General features: G+C 45.9%; 1 protein-coding gene across 7 annotated transcripts; it reads right to left on the bottom strand.

Moving 5' to 3' along the window:
- Nucleotide 1: 1 nt before the first annotated feature.
- Nucleotides 2-14,590, bottom strand: impg1b (interphotoreceptor matrix proteoglycan 1b). Of its 7 annotated transcripts, XM_057059280.1 has the most exons (19): nucleotides 13,588-14,590; nucleotides 11,053-11,256; nucleotides 10,224-10,390; nucleotides 10,124-10,152; nucleotides 10,017-10,045; nucleotides 9,904-9,944; nucleotides 9,683-9,832; nucleotides 9,190-9,248; nucleotides 8,868-9,067; nucleotides 8,438-8,788; nucleotides 6,755-7,416; nucleotides 6,313-6,402; nucleotides 2,505-2,724; nucleotides 2,214-2,424; nucleotides 1,353-1,538; nucleotides 1,069-1,249; nucleotides 793-876; nucleotides 691-709; nucleotides 2-406 (listed from the first exon to the last, which is right to left on the bottom strand). In XM_057059280.1, the coding sequence occupies exons 1-19, from the start codon at nucleotides 13,652-13,654 to the stop codon at nucleotides 387-389; spliced, it is 2,970 nt and encodes a 989-aa protein (XP_056915260.1). In that variant the 5' UTR covers nucleotides 13,655-14,590; the 3' UTR covers nucleotides 2-386. The 7 variants fall into 7 exon arrangements, 6 of the variants coding, with proteins under 6 accessions (XP_056915260.1, XP_056915257.1, XP_056915259.1 ...); XR_008954342.1 differs by lacking the exon at nucleotides 1,069-1,249; XM_057059277.1 differs by having other exon boundaries at nucleotides 691-876.
- Nucleotides 14,591-16,198: the final 1,608 nt, after the last annotated feature.

Below are 16,198 nucleotides of genomic sequence, written 5' to 3'. Positions count from 1 at the left end.
TTGGAAAAGAACATTTATTTCCTTTCAAATGTGTAAAAAAAATAAATGACAGCGATAAGTGGGAGGATTTCTATACTGTCTAAACTTAAAACATTTGTACATAATAAATACCTCATTGTGAGGGAAACAACCACCTTTGCCAAGCAGGAAATGTTCCTACTGTATAATACGGGAAATAAATATCAGGTTCCACTTCGAGACCACCTAAGTTCGCTGTCACGCCTGCAGCTGTCTGGCTAACGAGACATAATCACTATCAACGGTAGTGAGCACCACTCTGGGATGGCCGAGGTCACCGGGCCCCCTCCCACACGTCGGCTCCTCACACCACCGTCACGTCAGAGGAGTCGTCTGACGGCCGCAAGACGCAGCACCTGTGTCTGTGTTCACTTGGTCGTCGCCACGTCTGGAAAGAAAAGACGGGAGGGGTGTGTGTGTGTGTGGGAGGGGGGGGTGAAAAAGGATCATTTCAGTTGGAATCACCCCAGAAATGTGGGAAAAGTAAGATCATTTCCCAGAGATCAGTCCCGAGATTCCTATCAAATCAAAACGGCGGCAAAGTATTGGAGACTGAGCAGCGATTATTAGAGGTCATTTCAAGGTCTTTTTTTTTTTACCTTCCACGCATAGAATTTGTCAAAACTGATTTGCTTAGTATGAGAGACAAGAGTTAAAGAGCTCTTTTTTTACCTTTGGAAACATCATAGAGCTGAAAAATATCGACGTGAATGTCAGTAAACACAGAGTGGGCTCCTCGAAACTGTCTCGCTGAGAACAAAAGGGGGTCCTCACCTCGTTGTGTGGGATAAAGTGGTGGAAGTCCACCATCTCCGACATTAACCTTTCGGATCTGGTGGTGTAGAGCTGCCGGGGGATCTGTGGAGACGACAGGCACAGAGTGATTGGCATTTGAACGAAAGAGCGTATCGCAGGAGCAGAGGCGACTCGGGGATGCTGGAGGGAACGCTAGAAGAGCGTGCAATGATGGCGGCCACGCCGTGGTGTTAGGCGGCTACGCAGCTTGAGGTTAGTCGTTAGTCTTTTGAGCCGCGCGGCAGCACAAAGTACCTCGATGCTCAGACGGATATTTTCAATTTCATAATGTTCCGGCTCGGAGCGTTGGGATTGGGAGGAGGCGGGACTGGGCGCGTAAGGCAAAGTGGACACCTGAGTCAAAACACCGTCATCGTTCTCAAACACGGGGTTGACCCTCAGGGTGTTTTCAAAGGCATAAGGCGCCAGAGTCTGCCTACAACGTAAAGGAGACGACGTCACGGGGAAATGGCGACACAAAAACCTGAAAAGGTGAAGGTGGGGGTGGGTGGGGGGTGGGTGGGGGGTGTCGTACTCACACCACGGCGACGGTCTTTCTGGTGCTTGAGCACTTCTTGTTGATGAAGATTAAAACGCCGATGACGGCGCAGACCAGACAGAGGCTGCCCACGAGGCAGGCTGTGATCAGCGGGGGGTCCACGGGCAGCGACACCAGCTCGTTGCAGCGCTCGCCGTGGAAGTGCCAGTATCTGCCGACGGGACACCTGAGAGGACACGGAGGAAAATGTCACACGCCTCAAAAGGGCAGAACTAATAAACTCAGCCTGAAAACTAGCATAAATGAGCATCTCGGGCTTTTTAAAGGGCTGGTGATGAGTTCAGGGGGGGTTTAATCTGTTTCAAATGTCCTTAACGTCCACACTCTTTTTCACATGAGTCAGCTTTTGGTCCGATCTCGACAGATTTTACTGAAGAATTTGGTAAAAAGGACAGTTTATCATCATCTCAGTATTTTATCTGAAAATCTGGTTCTGCGTTTTCTTTGAACGCACCATCGAGTGAGCGCTACAGCCCAAACCAACACACACAGGCTCTCTTTTACGGTCCAGATGTGCTCAACACATCCTGTCAGCCCCACGGAGAAGAGTACCGGCTGCAATTTTTCTTTTAACAGGAAGAAACCTTGAGCAGGACCAGGCTCATGGGGGGAGGTAAGGTAGGTGGGAAGGAGCGACACAAGAGAACAGACATGTGGTGTATGTTGGAGTCGTCTAGAGAGAGAGTCCGTATCACATCTGGATTATTCCACATCTAATCTAGGTCTAAACGAGTCTCCTCCCATCAAAGATCCGGTTCTCCTGTTCTGTTTAACCTCATCAGCACCATCGGCTGCTTGTGCTCCTGCCTGTCTCCTCGCGTGTTCTGGAGGTTCTGGATACCTGCAGGTGGCTCCGTGCCCGGGGATGATCTCACACAGGCCTCCATTCAGGCAGTAGTCGGGCTGCACCTCGCAGGTGCTCTGGCAGGGCAGCCCCCCCACGGTGCTGTAGCCCGGGTCACACAGACACTCTGCCTGCGCCGTCCAGCTGTTCACCACGCAGCGGGAGAACTCGTTGCACGCCAGGAACTTGCAGGGGTCCGCCTGGTCGGCTGGGGGGGGCAGGAGAGCAACAATGACACCATGAGCACCTCCCAGCGGGTTCAGAGGAAGGCCGGAACCAGCGCCTCACCTGGTTCGACTTCCAAAGACCGACTGTCGATCTCAATGTCGAGCCGCTTGGAGGCGGCGCTGCAGAAGTCCTCCAGTACACAGTGGACCGCCTGGGTGACGTTATACGGAACCGGCTTGTCCAGCTTCATCCTGCTGTTCACCACCACGCTGCCGTTCCTGAAGTTGAGGATTTCCAGCTGCTTGAATCCGGTCAGATTGGACTGCAGATACGGCAGAAGCTGTTGGGGGGGGGTCAGACGACAAAAGCAGATCAATTTCTCTTGCGTCAGTTTGACCATTTCTTGTCTAACGTACTAAAAAAATAAATAAGACAGTGGGGAGAAAGACGGAGTCTACGGGGACATGAAGTTTCCACTTGGGCGATTAGGTTAATGAAATGTTGTTGGTGTCAGTCAGAGAGACCTGAATCCTCCTGAGAGGAGCGCAGAAGACTCAGGGTCTGACCTCCCCAGTCAAGCTGAGGTCATCGTTCCCCTTCAAAAGGTCTATACATTTTCATGAATTTCCTGGAAACCTAAAACCACCGCCCTGACCATGCCGTCCACAGGCAGCCGGCACACCGCAACCACCATCAAGAGGATCTGTATTGGACACTGGACGGCGCTAATTTAGCATCACGCGTCACATCTGGTGCCACCCACATCAGCACGTTCAAGATCAGTCGTTACTCACTAATCACACGAAAATGTATTTATTGTCCAGATATGACAGATTTTTCACTGGTTAGAAGCTTACGGACATCCCGCAGGGCAACAAAGACACGTCAAATCCAAAATAAATCCTGGGAATGAAGCGACAGCGACCATCCAGTGACTTTACGTTAAGTGCTGATGCGCAGAACGCATACAAACTTTGTTTGAACTGCAGCTTCCCTACAAAGAAAATGTACTGGAATGGCAGCTTTAATCTTATTTATAAATTATCCCCATGGAGATGTTGGGTGCCTCTTCAAAGTTAATAAGCTAGCATTGAATAATGCTAATTTAGTACTCTGTTCTTCCTAGTTCCTATGGCTAGAAGTTAAGATCTATTTTCATTCTTCATACAGTACAATTAGTCGCTGAGCTCATTAAGCTAAACTAACAAGGCAGTAAAGATCATAAAAAATAATGTCATTACAAGTAAAATGTAGAGAAAATAGCCACTGTACTTTTATCCATTCCAGCGCTAAGCTAATGCACTATATAATGATGCTGATCCAGAAATAAGGTTGGGCTCAACTCTGTAACCCAAAGTAAATTTGGGGGAGCACGTCGTTTCTACTTGCAGGAGTCCTGCACCTTCGGGTAACTGATGATTGCAGTGAAACTGAGGATGTCAACCAGCTTAAGTAATGCTTATCGATCTGGACCGCACACCTCCTGGCCATTCCACCTTCCTCACAAACGAGGTAAACATCAAACGGCTGCAGCGCCAGAGGGAGGAGATTACGATACTTTAGCTGGCCCCGGTTGACGAGCGGGAGATTAGAGACCTTAAAGAGCTCTTCTCTGATCAGGTTACTTCACCTTATCACCAGCAGACAGCGCACAGAGGGTTAGCTCCATATAGCTAATAGCCTCTGAAAAAAAAGAGGGGCCAGCCAGAGGGGTCATACATCCTGAACAAATGGCTGCGAGCCAACAGCTGGACAAGGCTCGTGGTTTGGTCAGCCATTTGTCTCAATGCACGAATGTCAATTACAACAAGCTCACTGCAGATTGAATACAAATCTGGAGCGCTATTGCCTTCCACGCAAGGTCAAAGTCAAACCCCCAGCAACCCTCGGTTCAGCCTCTAGAGTGGATGGTAGCACAACAACATTTCTGCTCAAAGAGCTTTTGTAAGAGGCAGAGACGCCACCGACAGCCACATTAACGCCACGTCAGGGCTCATCTGTATCTACTGGTTCATGTCTTTGGAAACATCTGTTCTCTCATGTCAAGAAGAAGAAATCTGACCGGCATGCTATTATGCTAAATCAGTTCCAAACTCCATGTCCAATTTTTACAGGTTGCTTCACAAACCAGTAGGTACAGGAGTGAGAGAAGGGGGTGGGGAACATTGGGGACTGCAAGCCAGTGGAAGCTAACAGTTCATATATAGCGTATATATGAGGAAATATCTGAGTAATATACGAGGGAAGAAGCGTAGAGCATTACAAATGGGGCCTCCTCCCCTGCTAGACATTATGTCCGTTTAAATGGGCTGCAGAATAGATACAATTTGACAATTCATCCATTGCATATTTTTCTGCTTTTTCAGTAACCAGACTGAACCGGTTCGGAATATCTGCTCCCAACTGTCCCTAAAAGCCCATTTAAAGGATAACTGGTTGGAATAGCAGAGAGCAGATGCAAATACTTACCATTCCAAACATCTGGCCACATTACTTTTGCCGAGGGACTAAATATATTGATTAATAGGGAGAATTGCAGAGACCACAGTTTGGGCAACCATTAAAGATTGGAGATGGAGTGTTACTTTCAAGTGGCAGTGTGGGAAATGAACAACTAAAATGGATAATAAATTACTCTGAAAGCATACATTCAGCTATAGATCTAAATCTGGAACATTTGTTCCTCACATGCTCCCGTAGCTCACATTTCCTCCGTGACAGAAAATGCACAAATCCAATATCCATCAATCCTTTATGTAGCGTTGTGAATCTAAGCAAGTCTAAAAATATGCCCATGCCCTTGGGGTAATCTGAAACTGAGACCACTCTTCCTGCTGTGACCCTTGCTGAAAGGTGCTGGGTTGGTGTCACACCTGTAAGACCGCGGCTAAGGCCAACTTCCAACGTTGAGGAGAGATAAAGGATGTATTGCCACATGATAGGGAAGAGGAAAAATGGCAACAATAGTAGCAGTTTTCACATGAATGTGTGATCAGAAAATGTCTCCAAACTGTCGGCTGTTGCTTTTTATTTGAGTTTTGTTGCATAGTGTAAACCAGCGCATTATAGCAGCCATTGATGCAACATGCATGCTAACGTCCAAGCAAAACTGACTGTGGCTTAAGCAGATTGGCTCCGTTTATAGGGCAGAATGTGTGTGTGTGTGTGTGTGTGTGTGTGTGTGTGTGTGTGTGTGTGTGTGTGTGTGTGTGTGTTACCAGAATTACATAAAGCTTCTTAGCACAAGTCAAAAACCTCTGAGTCCTACAATGACTAAGGGAGACCCAAGTCTCATGATTCCAAACTTCCCTGGCTAGTTTGTACTGTAACATCTACAAAATTGATCCAGTTTCCTGATATACAAATTTCACAAAGCTGCCCAACTCTCGCTCGTCACGTTGTTCTGCTGTACGCCGATTTATTTACACTGCAGATTTGTTTTTAAGGCTTCCAACAAACAGGTTAGTCTTCTTGAGAACAGACAAAAATACAAAAATAAATTCTGGATTTTCTAAAATAAAACATATGATAATATCCATGGTTGCTAGTACAAAACACCTTCAACAAGGAGCATCTATAGCTTCGCATGAGCACATCAAAATCAGATTAATGTTAAAAGCCCAACATCGGGATATTGCTCAGATTTCCACCCAGTCCACAGACAATGTTGGAAGTCTTTGTCCACTTGGGTGCACTGGAATCACGATTTGAGTTCCCAACTTTTAGCACATTTGTAAACATTAAGGCAAAACACAGAACAAAAGAGCCACAAAGTGGGTTGATGCTAAAGCAGACCCTAAAGCCAAGGGTGTCAGTAATGTTAGCGACGATCTGATTGTTAGATACTGTGGTGCAGGAAGGTTAGTGAAGGTATCAAAAGCTCTCTGAGGCATCGGAGAGGTAGTTCCAACATGGAAAGCGAAAATACCGGTATGGAGGCTAAAGTTGTCTGTCTCCTAGGCCCCGATTTACTGGAAGCTCCAGGGTTTGGCGAGTTTCTCGACCCAGAGTGCTGTGTCTGAGTGAAACACAATAACTATATAGCTTAGTTTGTAATATTACTGCACATTCATGAAGAATTTGGCGACGGATTACCACGTTTTTTTTAAACCATGCAAATATACGTATATTAATGTATAATTGTTTACCGTAGCATAAGGCTTCCTATAAGGTGCACTCTCCCGTGTGCAGAACAACATTTTGATTAAACATCAACTAAACAACACAAAGATTGTCCTAAACTAAAATGTAAAGTAGCAAAAGTTTCCTTCAAACTTTTCCCACACTTTAACGTTAACCTATAACACAAACAAATATGACAATGTAGCATGCATGAGCCAAAGATCCAGCACAAATGCTAGTGTACCTACCAGCTCCAGAAAGGTATTCTCCAGTGATTTATATTCTGGCGAGCTCTTGTTGAACAGGTCATCAGAAAACATTATGTTAGTGACCCTTAAGCTAAAGAAAACCACTAACTCTTGGTTGTTATCCACTATGTTGGTCAGAGGAGTGCTGGCTTGTCGCAAAGATGGAGGAGCGGTGGATTCATAGGGACCCTCGTCAGACTCCGAGGCCAAGCCGCTACCACTCCCTTCTTCCTGAAGTTCGTTCACGTTTGCCTCCATCACGTTGGGATTGGAAGCAACGTCCTCCTGAATGTCTGAGTTCTCCAGCGATACGTCAGGGTTAACTCCACTCTGCCCTCCATGGCCTCGGCCCTCGGAGTCCTCGCCATCCTCTGAAGGCGGCGGCAGAGGCTCCACTTCTGTTTCTGGGTCAATGCCTTGGACAGCGTCTTCATGAGATGGTGCCTTCGAAGAGGGGGCTGCTGGGGCTGGAGCTGTTGGAGCTGGAGCTGCCAAGGCCGGGGGTATTGAGGCTGGTGCTGTAGATCCTGCGACTGACATCTCAGTAATGGTAAAAACCGCAGCCTCGGTCTCAGCAAGCGTGGACGGAGTTTCATCTTTTGGTTGGGTGGCTGGAGTCGCCGAGTCCTCAGTTTGCCCCACAGGAGCTCCAAGATCAGGTTCTGTAAGTACAACACATGAGAAAATTGAAAGAAAATATTGATAATGTCAAATTGGTATGATGTCATTTTTATGGTGTTTTTAGCGTGAGGCCAACAGAAATAGAATGTCACTGATTTTACATTCTAGAGTCCATTAATTAACTATTTTTAGACATTTTATACACAAGCAATGCTAATATAAAAGACAGTGTTTCTACTCTCAGTCCAGAAAGCCTAGCTAATGTGTAGGATCTCAGGTGGTTCCATCCCGCTAATTGTTCGGTTCTTTGAAATCAAGTACAATAGCTGAGCTGTACCAGCGCCACTAAGCAGATTTGTGAACTTTGGAAAATTCCAGGCTAAGTATTTCCTCCTGCTTCACTCTGTGTTTAATCAAATTACACCAGTCTTCATCGTGATCATAAATGCCACCTAAAAACACCATTTCTCATAATCTTTTAGCTTTTTCACAGGTCTCCCGTCATACTGATGATATAATTCCACATGATTCTGGTTTGGAAAAGTGAGTAAATTACTCCAAAATATTTTTGCTGTTTGTTATCACCACACAGATTCTTCCCTCTTTTGCAAGTGTCTCATCACTGGGTAACTACGTCTCCACCTCCTTTGAGAAATGCCCCATGCAGGTATGGCGCGTCTGGGTATCGATCATTCAGTGACTAGGGTCACTCGGGAGCTCGTGGTTTTAAAGAGAGCTAAATGAGACATGGATTTATACATAAAAAGAAATTACTTTTTTGCTTCCCAGGTTTGAGTGAATACACAAATGACTGAGCTGGTTTGCTGAGCACTTTCCAACCATCTTCATTGTGTCGCCTTTCCATTCTGTCCAATCATTGCAGTCTTTTTTATAGATCAAAGGGTGCTAAATATGGGTAGACTTTCTCCTGTTTTAGAGGTTCTAAATATCTCCGCATCACAATCATACACACAGCTAATCAATAAACTTTGGCTCCTTCAATTCGATTCGATTAACTTATTGCACCCTTGTTTTAAATAAAGCCAAATGATGGGGTTTTACCTGCAGTCAGGTGCTCTTCCTGTTCAGTCTCACCTCCGGGACCCCGTCCTGTGACAGTTTCCAGTGTTCTTACATCAGCTGGTTCCTCTGCAGTCCCCTCGGGCTGTTCCCACAGTCCCGATAAAGAAGCCTCTGTGGCAGCAGGGGTGACCTCTGGGAGGATGTTCGGGATGTAAGGCAAAAAAGTGTGTGTTTCCAGTTTGTGGAGACTTTCTAAAGAGTTCTGTATCGCCGCCACAGTGGGTAAGAAACTTTGAGTGGGCGGAACAATCTCCCCGAGTGTTTCTACAATGGTGTCCTCAGATATGATGTCCTCCCGACCAAACTGATCCGCAGGATAGATTGTGGCTACTGAAGAAGAGCAGTTAAACATTTAGCTTTAACCTTATATGTCAAGAAGTCTTTAAACTTGTGTGGAGATGATGCTCACCGGTCTCAAAGCTGAGCGTCTGAATGTCCAACGGCAGCAGCGGATCCTGTTTCAAGGCCTTGACAATGATGTATTTCAGTTTTGGGGCATTAGCGTCCTCGTCCCTTTCCTTGTCTGGCCCCTGCGGAATGTCGGGATCATCGCCAAGCTCGGTCTCTCCGTTAAAGACCACAGCATAACGTACAGACACGTCCTCCAAGCTGATGGACCGAGCAAACCGCAGTCAAGAAAGTGAGATTTCTGATATCCCAACCAGGAATACTCGGATCTAATCCTGAATGGCAGGTCTAATGGAAAAATGTGTGTCTCACGATCAGCTCACCGAAATCCCAAAACACGGATCTCCTTGAAGCCTGGGACTTTTTCGAGTACACGACTTAGCTGTTGAGAAAAAGCAAGAAAATATAATTCATGTGTCAGAAAACAGTCCTGAGCTTTATTTGGCTCTCACCTAAAAAGAACCCCTGATGTTGTTGCATTTCTCCTTAGAAAATACCTAAAAATCTTTAAAGCGATAAACTACACAAGAAATTCTCTCACGTATGTATCAGACCCAGAAACGAGACCCAAGCACACACGTGTTTGCTGCATTATTTTCTTGAGCGCACTGGCTGTCAACATGAGATGGATTTTATCTTATAATACCTTTAATACTGCTGCAAGATTGAAATGTTATCTGAGTCCTTACAGGCAACATTCAGCTCTTTAATAACAAAGGAACTTTAATCAGGGGTGAGTTTTACAATAAAGCCCATTAGCGTCATCTCCCAAAATATTACTACAGTGTCTTCTAGCCCTCTGAAGTCGAAGGTCACCTTGGCAGTGAGTTCTTCCTTAATGTCGTTGTATTGCGGACCATCGGGGTCACGAAGCAGCTTGCTGTACTCGGGGTCCACGATGGTGACCCTGAATTCAACAATGTACTCCTCGTTTTTCTCTTTTTTGGCGTCGGGGTCTTCCATGATCTGTCAGGTAGAAGGAACCGTTTTTAAGGATATTACAGTTGCAGTAAGTTGGATGGAGTTCGGAAACTTACTGCAGCAGCGTTGGTTGTAAGCTCTGTTTGCATCCAGTTGCCTGAGAGAGAACAACGACTTTAGCTCATCACTGCCGAAGTCATAAAGTTGAATTAGTGTTCCATTAACTCACATTCTCTTCCTGGCCCTGAAGTAGCAAACCTAAAAAGCAGGATTTAATCGCAGTTTAGCTGAGGGACAGTCAAGTAAATGAGATCATTTCGGGAGCTTGGCACGTACCCTTCGAGGCCGCCTCCTTCGGCTACTCTCTGCAGGTCAGAAACAGACGGTAAGCTGCTGCAGGTTTACAGCAGAACATGAACATGGGCTGTGGACTCACTCTGGCCACCACGTCCTGGTGCTCCTGGGAGCTACTGAAGTTCTGCGCCAGGTCATCCATGCACAGGTTCTGGTGCTGGCAGGCGTAGACCCAAGCTCTGTATTCCTCAGAATTCGGGACCCTGTCGAAGAAAATTCTAAATGCTTCCCAAATCGCCTCCTGACAAACTGCAAAGACGTAAAGAAAGGCAAAAATAGGAGATTTGAGTGTGTCTCCTTGGAAAAACATTTTAATTCACCTTTATTGCGACATGAACGCCCTAAAATTCATTAAAACATTCATTAATTCGCCAACTGCTTCAACCCGATGTGATTTAAATGGAGCGGCAGCAGCGTCTGTTCCGGTAAAGGTCAAACTGTGCATCCAACAGGAAGAAATATTAAAAGGCTGAGCTCAAAGACGCCACCTGAAATTACAGTGCCCTGCGTTTTATTTGCATCAGTGCGAGAAACTAAATACACATTGTCCAATATCCCCAAGCCTGTGGGAAATTTGTGCGAAACTAATTTAGGAAACGATTTGATTACCGCCAGCAAATGAAACCAACCTTGTTTGGAAATTGCCTGCTGCCGCAGCTGTCGCAGCCGTATTTTAATGGCTAACCGCCTCCGACGGCGGCGGCAGAAGTCGCCGACAAACCATCCTCTCTGAACAAAGCGCACCACCAATTTTCTTCAAATGCATCAGAGCAACAGTTTCAAAAAGCCTAATTGTGGAAGGGAAACATCTGTTTCCTAAACAGTTAGCATGTTTACACATGTGCTGTCTGTGCACCGAGGAGATCTACAGGAACGTTGACACCTTCGGGGAAATTCGGAGTTGAATTCACCTCTCAGCTTGTAATATGTGCGATGGCTGCTGATGACCTCCTTCATCGTGTCCTGGGGACACACTTTGACCCCTGAGCCAAACACTGGCGACCTCTTCGGCCGGTGGTTAAAGCGTGCCGCCACGTGCCTCGCTGGTTTGGAGACATCCAAGAAATGTCGGTACTTTACATCCCGGAGTCCCGGTAAACCGTGGTTGGAGACGTCTGTGAATCAGAATCAAAAAATTTGTAAGGAAGGCCTCGATGGCTGTGATCCTGGGGGTCCAGTTTCACTCCAGAGAGAAAAAAAATACTGTTTACTGTCTGTTTAGTACATACGCCGGATCATATGGAGAACACGGGCTGTCAGGGAGGAAGTTGCCCTCAAGAGGTGGGCTGAACATTGGGGGGATGGTAACTTGCTTAAGTTAGCTTTAAGGTGCTCTGAAAATGTCTCAGCACCACTTCTACTCCCAGCCCACTTTCTCTCTTTTTGGTCCATAACTGGGATTTTGATGTATTTTGCCCATGTCCTTGGTCAATGGTGGAGCTAATTATGTTCTGCTAGTGTAATAAATACGATGCATCAACTGGATGCGGAGCTGTTGCCATGGGGAGCGCTAGCATGATAAGAGCCTCTGTGGAAAGACTGATTGAACACTGATGAACTCAACAAAGATCAATTTAGGTGTGGTCACAACCCATCCCTGTGCTGGGAGAGGGCTCTTCAAGGTGAAGGTCTGTGGACATCTCCAAGGATTCGGGCGTCCAGACCTTGTTTTGCACGCCAGAACCGTTGCCCCGTCACAACATTTGCATTCATCACAATTTACACTATAACTGATCTGTTTACCAGTTTATCAGTGAATTTAAGATCCATCTGCGCTTGTTGGCTTTAAAACCCTGCTGGGTTGTTTTGAAAAACATCACAGAGTAACTCTTGCTGCGGCGGAGAGGCAGCGGTGATGGCTGCATAAATAATAAACATCCAATCACTCCCTTTTGATTCTTCCAAACTGGTCACAGTGTCACACGGACGTGCACTATGAATAATTTTATCCAGTTTTTACCGCAATGCCTCGGCTCTCTCGTGTTCCTGAACCTTAAATGTCACTGTTTTTTTTTAAAAAAACTGAGATGCTCATTTCTCACTGGGAAGAAGAAAACACCCACGGTGGCAAAGAGCCAAGAGGTGTGAAGAGGAGTGCGTGAAGAACACTCTCGTGTCTCAAAGGAACCGTTGCCGCGGTGCCTTTGGGTGCCTTTGGGTGCCTCTGTTGCACCGAGGCTCTGAAACAAGGCGAGTTATAAACGGCAGAGCCCAAAAGAACCAAAATAAACATCCAGGTGAGCAACAGCATGTGAAAAATCAGGTTACAAAAGACCTCAGCGACGTGTTGCAAACGTTACAAAAGCTGACCTCATTTCCTGATCACCTCAGTCAAGAGAATGAATTAGTCATTACAGGGAGGCGTTTCTATACTATTGTGCAAGTCAGAGCGACAAACAACACAGTTAGCAACCGGTGTGGAAGAAAGGAACTCATTGTAGTGTCAGGTGGAAGCCTTCAGGGCGCTTTTTATAATAAAGCAGCCCTTATATTGACACACAACTTCTGAGAGCCAGGGTGCACATAATTTGAGCAAAACCTTCTTGAGTGGTGAGATCTGACTCAATTCACACTGAATTTGAATGACAAAGAAGTAATTACGAACAGTTTCTCTTTTGCTTTTCGGTGCAGGGGAAGACAAAAAACTCTGACAATCAGCGTTACACTTGGACATCAACAACGAGCTCTATTGTTTTTCTTCATTCCAAATGTTGGCCTGACACCAGTGACACGCACTGGGGCAAATATCTCCCAGTTTGGCCTTGCGAGGCAGAACTCATTCTCTCCGCACACCTTCCAATTATAAACCACGTCCACACGTTAGCCTGAAATGTAGCCAAATCATCAGTGCCGACGCGGCGCTTTGAATGGGTTCTCGGGAAGCCCGACCCGCACATGCGGAAATAGAAAGGGAGGCCTGAGCGAGGGGGGGGTCATGGTGGGTCATAATTTCCAATGCGGCCACAGAAAGACCGCGCTGTAGGGCCAGGAGAGATTAGCATCCAGCAACACTGGGAACAGAATGGCTTTTGTTTCATTCAGGATAATGAGCTCACCCACGCACACAAAGTGACCGTAGGCGCAAGTATTACTGCTGTCGCTATCACCTGCTCCCCCTTTTACAGTGAATATCTGTGGCCTTTAAAGGCTCCCTGGTTGTTTGAGGTGCTTGCAAAAGTCAAATGTTTGCATCAGCCAGCACGAGAGAGACCTTAATTCGATATAGCAGAGGATGACGTTACCATCACTTAAGTTGCCGATGCCTTAATTAGACCCCTGCCAGTATAATCTCACAGGTAGAAGAGCAAGAGAGAGGAAAGCTCTGTGAATCTACCTACATGAAACAAACAGTTCAGATATGGAACTTTTTTTTTCTGATCAAGACTCAGACTAGATTAAAAACTCTCAAATAAGTTTGGAGCCCAGAAAGTCTGCAGGATTCTTACCTTTGGCTTGACTTGATTGGAGCACAAACACACACAAGGTGAGGAACAGTCCAACCTTCAGGAGCATGGTGGGCTAATTCGAGAGGTTTCCCAAGTCCTGAGCTGTCATTTGTAAAGAGAAGTTCTGCAAACCTAATAAACCTGAGACAGACTGAAAAAGTCCCCTCACAAGGGTGACCACAAAGTCTTCAGGTTGTCCTGTCCACTTCTGTCCCAGCTCCAGCTCAGTCCTGCAGGGATTTAGGCTCGTGGACACCGTTGAGTCCCTGTGACGGTGGTTGCATGGATGGATGAGCAGAACAAACAAAGGAGGGAATAGAAAAAGAGGAATGAGAGATGGCGAACCGGTGGAATTTTGGCTCGGGAGTCTCCTTCTGCATGGTGTGACAACAGTTGCGAGGTTAAAAAAGCTGCTCTGTGGAGTTTAATCTCTTTACCTTCTTCTCGCTGCTTGTAATCCGTATTGGGCCACGTGGCCGCCCAGCCTCATCCTGTTAGGCACCTGCTGGTCCCTCATCTGTCAGCTGAGCTGAACTTGGAGATCTAAACCAGCCCAGACCAGCAAACCACTCCCAACAGTGGCCACTGGGCGTGATCGCTGACACCCGGCCCCTTCTGAGCGTCCGTCTGAATAAATTCAAATTCCTCCCTGGGAGCAGCAAAGTTGGGTCAGGATCGTAATCAGTCATGACATTCAACCGTTTGAGCTTTCTGCATGGCTTCACCCCTTTTATCACCGTTTCCCCGAGGAAACCCTCACATCAGTGGCGGGAATAATCGTTAGATCACACATTGAAAATAACAGGGAGCTCTCCTTGGATGCCACCTGTGAAGAATCAAGGGTCAGAGGTCAAGATCATTGTGCTGTGTTCAGACAGGTGGGATCAAATCATTCTCAGCTGCAGGTGACACGTCTACTTAGGCAAACAACAGCATTGAATGTTGACAGAGAGTTGGGCTTTTCTATCAGCACAGATATCGACCTGTTTGCTGACTTTAACCAGTTCAGTTAGCCCGCCTGGTCTTAAAGTCTTTAAAGAAGCAGAAAGATCCGACGGGAGGCCAAGGTTTATAAATAGCATAGCACATTTTGGTTTTAGCATGTCGCTGCTTAGCTTTGAGAGTTGCCCAAATAAATGTCAGTCACAATTGTTATTTAACTCATTACACCCCCAAGTGAAGTACACCAACAGTGTGGCAATCAGGTGACAGTCATGTGACTGGGACAGGAAGTAACCTGTAAAAATGGTGTGATCATCTGTATACAAAAGAATTTTGATAAGCTTGTTGGGGTTTTTTGCAGCAAACAGAATTCTAAGCACACACACACAGTTCAAGAACTTTAAAAACATGTCCTAACATGTAACTTGCTCTTGTTAAGTTTGAGCTCAATGTTAGACCCCAGTATGCAGGGGCGGAAAACACTGGCTTTATTGCCGAAAGTCAAGCAAAACAATAATCCCAGCAACATTCCTCTCCAGAGTCGAAATCAACAACAATAAAAAGAAAAAAATCAACACAGCTTGCAGGCAAAACAGCACAGTAGACTAACTGGAGTAGAATTTACTGGAAAACTGTGAAGCCGATTGGACGGCGCTTGGCTGAACCAGAGAGTACGACGGGTATTTGAAGCCCTTGTGATTGGGATGGAAACCAAGCGCGCCTCATTGCCAGGATCACTCTCATGGTTCTTATGATTGAAGGTATAATTTAGTATGCTACGCTAACTAACTCATCCACAGATGTTGGGATGAACATAATTAGCTTTTAATAATAATTATCTTATGTAAAACAAAACAGTAAAAAAAAATCATTATTTTAAAACTCATTTTTTTGGTGGATTCATGCTCATAATTTCCCCCAGCATAAACAAATCCTCGTCAGAACCTAATAGGATTTCACTGAGATAAGTTTGACCTTCCCTGGCTGATAACATGAATCACTGTCCAATTAGAGGGATCAGTTTAAATTATGTAACAGAAGGAAAGTGGTACTTGCCATCTGTCGGGAGGAGTTATTTCATTAGGGACAGAACCGGGGTGTCTCTGGCTGGCAGCGCGTTTTTTCGGTTTTGTTTCGAGGTTTTTTGGGTTTTTTCGCAAGGCGGCCTCTGCTGGTTCATCCATCATCTGGAGCTCCGGAGGCAAAGTTCCCCCGCAAAATATATTGAGCATTTGATTGCATGAGACAAATTATTTATTTTATGTGCTGCGAATTAGGCTGGTGATACTTTGTCACTTTGAAAAATGCCACTGAGTTGTCGGGCCTCAAGTATCTTGTCGGTCGTCTGTGCTGAAACATCTGCCCCAATGCCAAAGATCACTCAAGAGGTTTGAGCTTCAATAATATTTCATTTATTTAGTTTTTTTTCCCCAGAAATGCAGACAGATAAAACTTTGGTTTTTGATTTTTTTTTTAATTAAGCCACCCACAGAAACGTACCAAGGCATGAATGACCTCTGACCTCTGTGTTCTACTGCAGGCACAGGGTCTCTGGCCGCCTCTTGTGGCTCCAATTTGCTGTTCTCTCACATTTTGTTTGCTCCTCACACACGTTGAGGGAGGGAAAAGCCTGTGTTTCCAGTGAGATCTTAGCTTTTATCCCTGCACT

The sequence above is a fragment of the Takifugu flavidus genome, chromosome 16 (assembly GCF_003711565.1).
Source record: "Takifugu flavidus isolate HTHZ2018 chromosome 16, ASM371156v2, whole genome shotgun sequence".
NCBI lineage: Eukaryota > Metazoa > Chordata > Actinopteri > Tetraodontiformes > Tetraodontidae > Takifugu > Takifugu flavidus.
The sequence above is the reverse complement of the archived record's forward strand: the minus strand, read 5'-3'. Positions and strand labels throughout refer to the sequence as shown.

Excerpts from the sequence above, each read along its gene's own strand:
- impg1b (XM_057059277.1), bottom strand. The coding sequence starts at position 13,654 with ATGCTCCTGAAGGTTGGACTGTTCCTCACCTTGTGTGTGTTTGTGCTC. Across the intron at positions 11,257-13,587 it reads CCAATCAAGTCAAGCCAAAG|ACGTCTCCAACCACGGTTTA; the intron begins GTAAGAATCCTG and ends TCTGATTCACAG. Across the intron at positions 2,425-2,504 it reads GTCTTTGGAAGTCGAACCAG|CCGACCAGGCGGACCCCTGC; the intron begins GTGAGGCGCTGG and ends TGCCCCCCCCAG.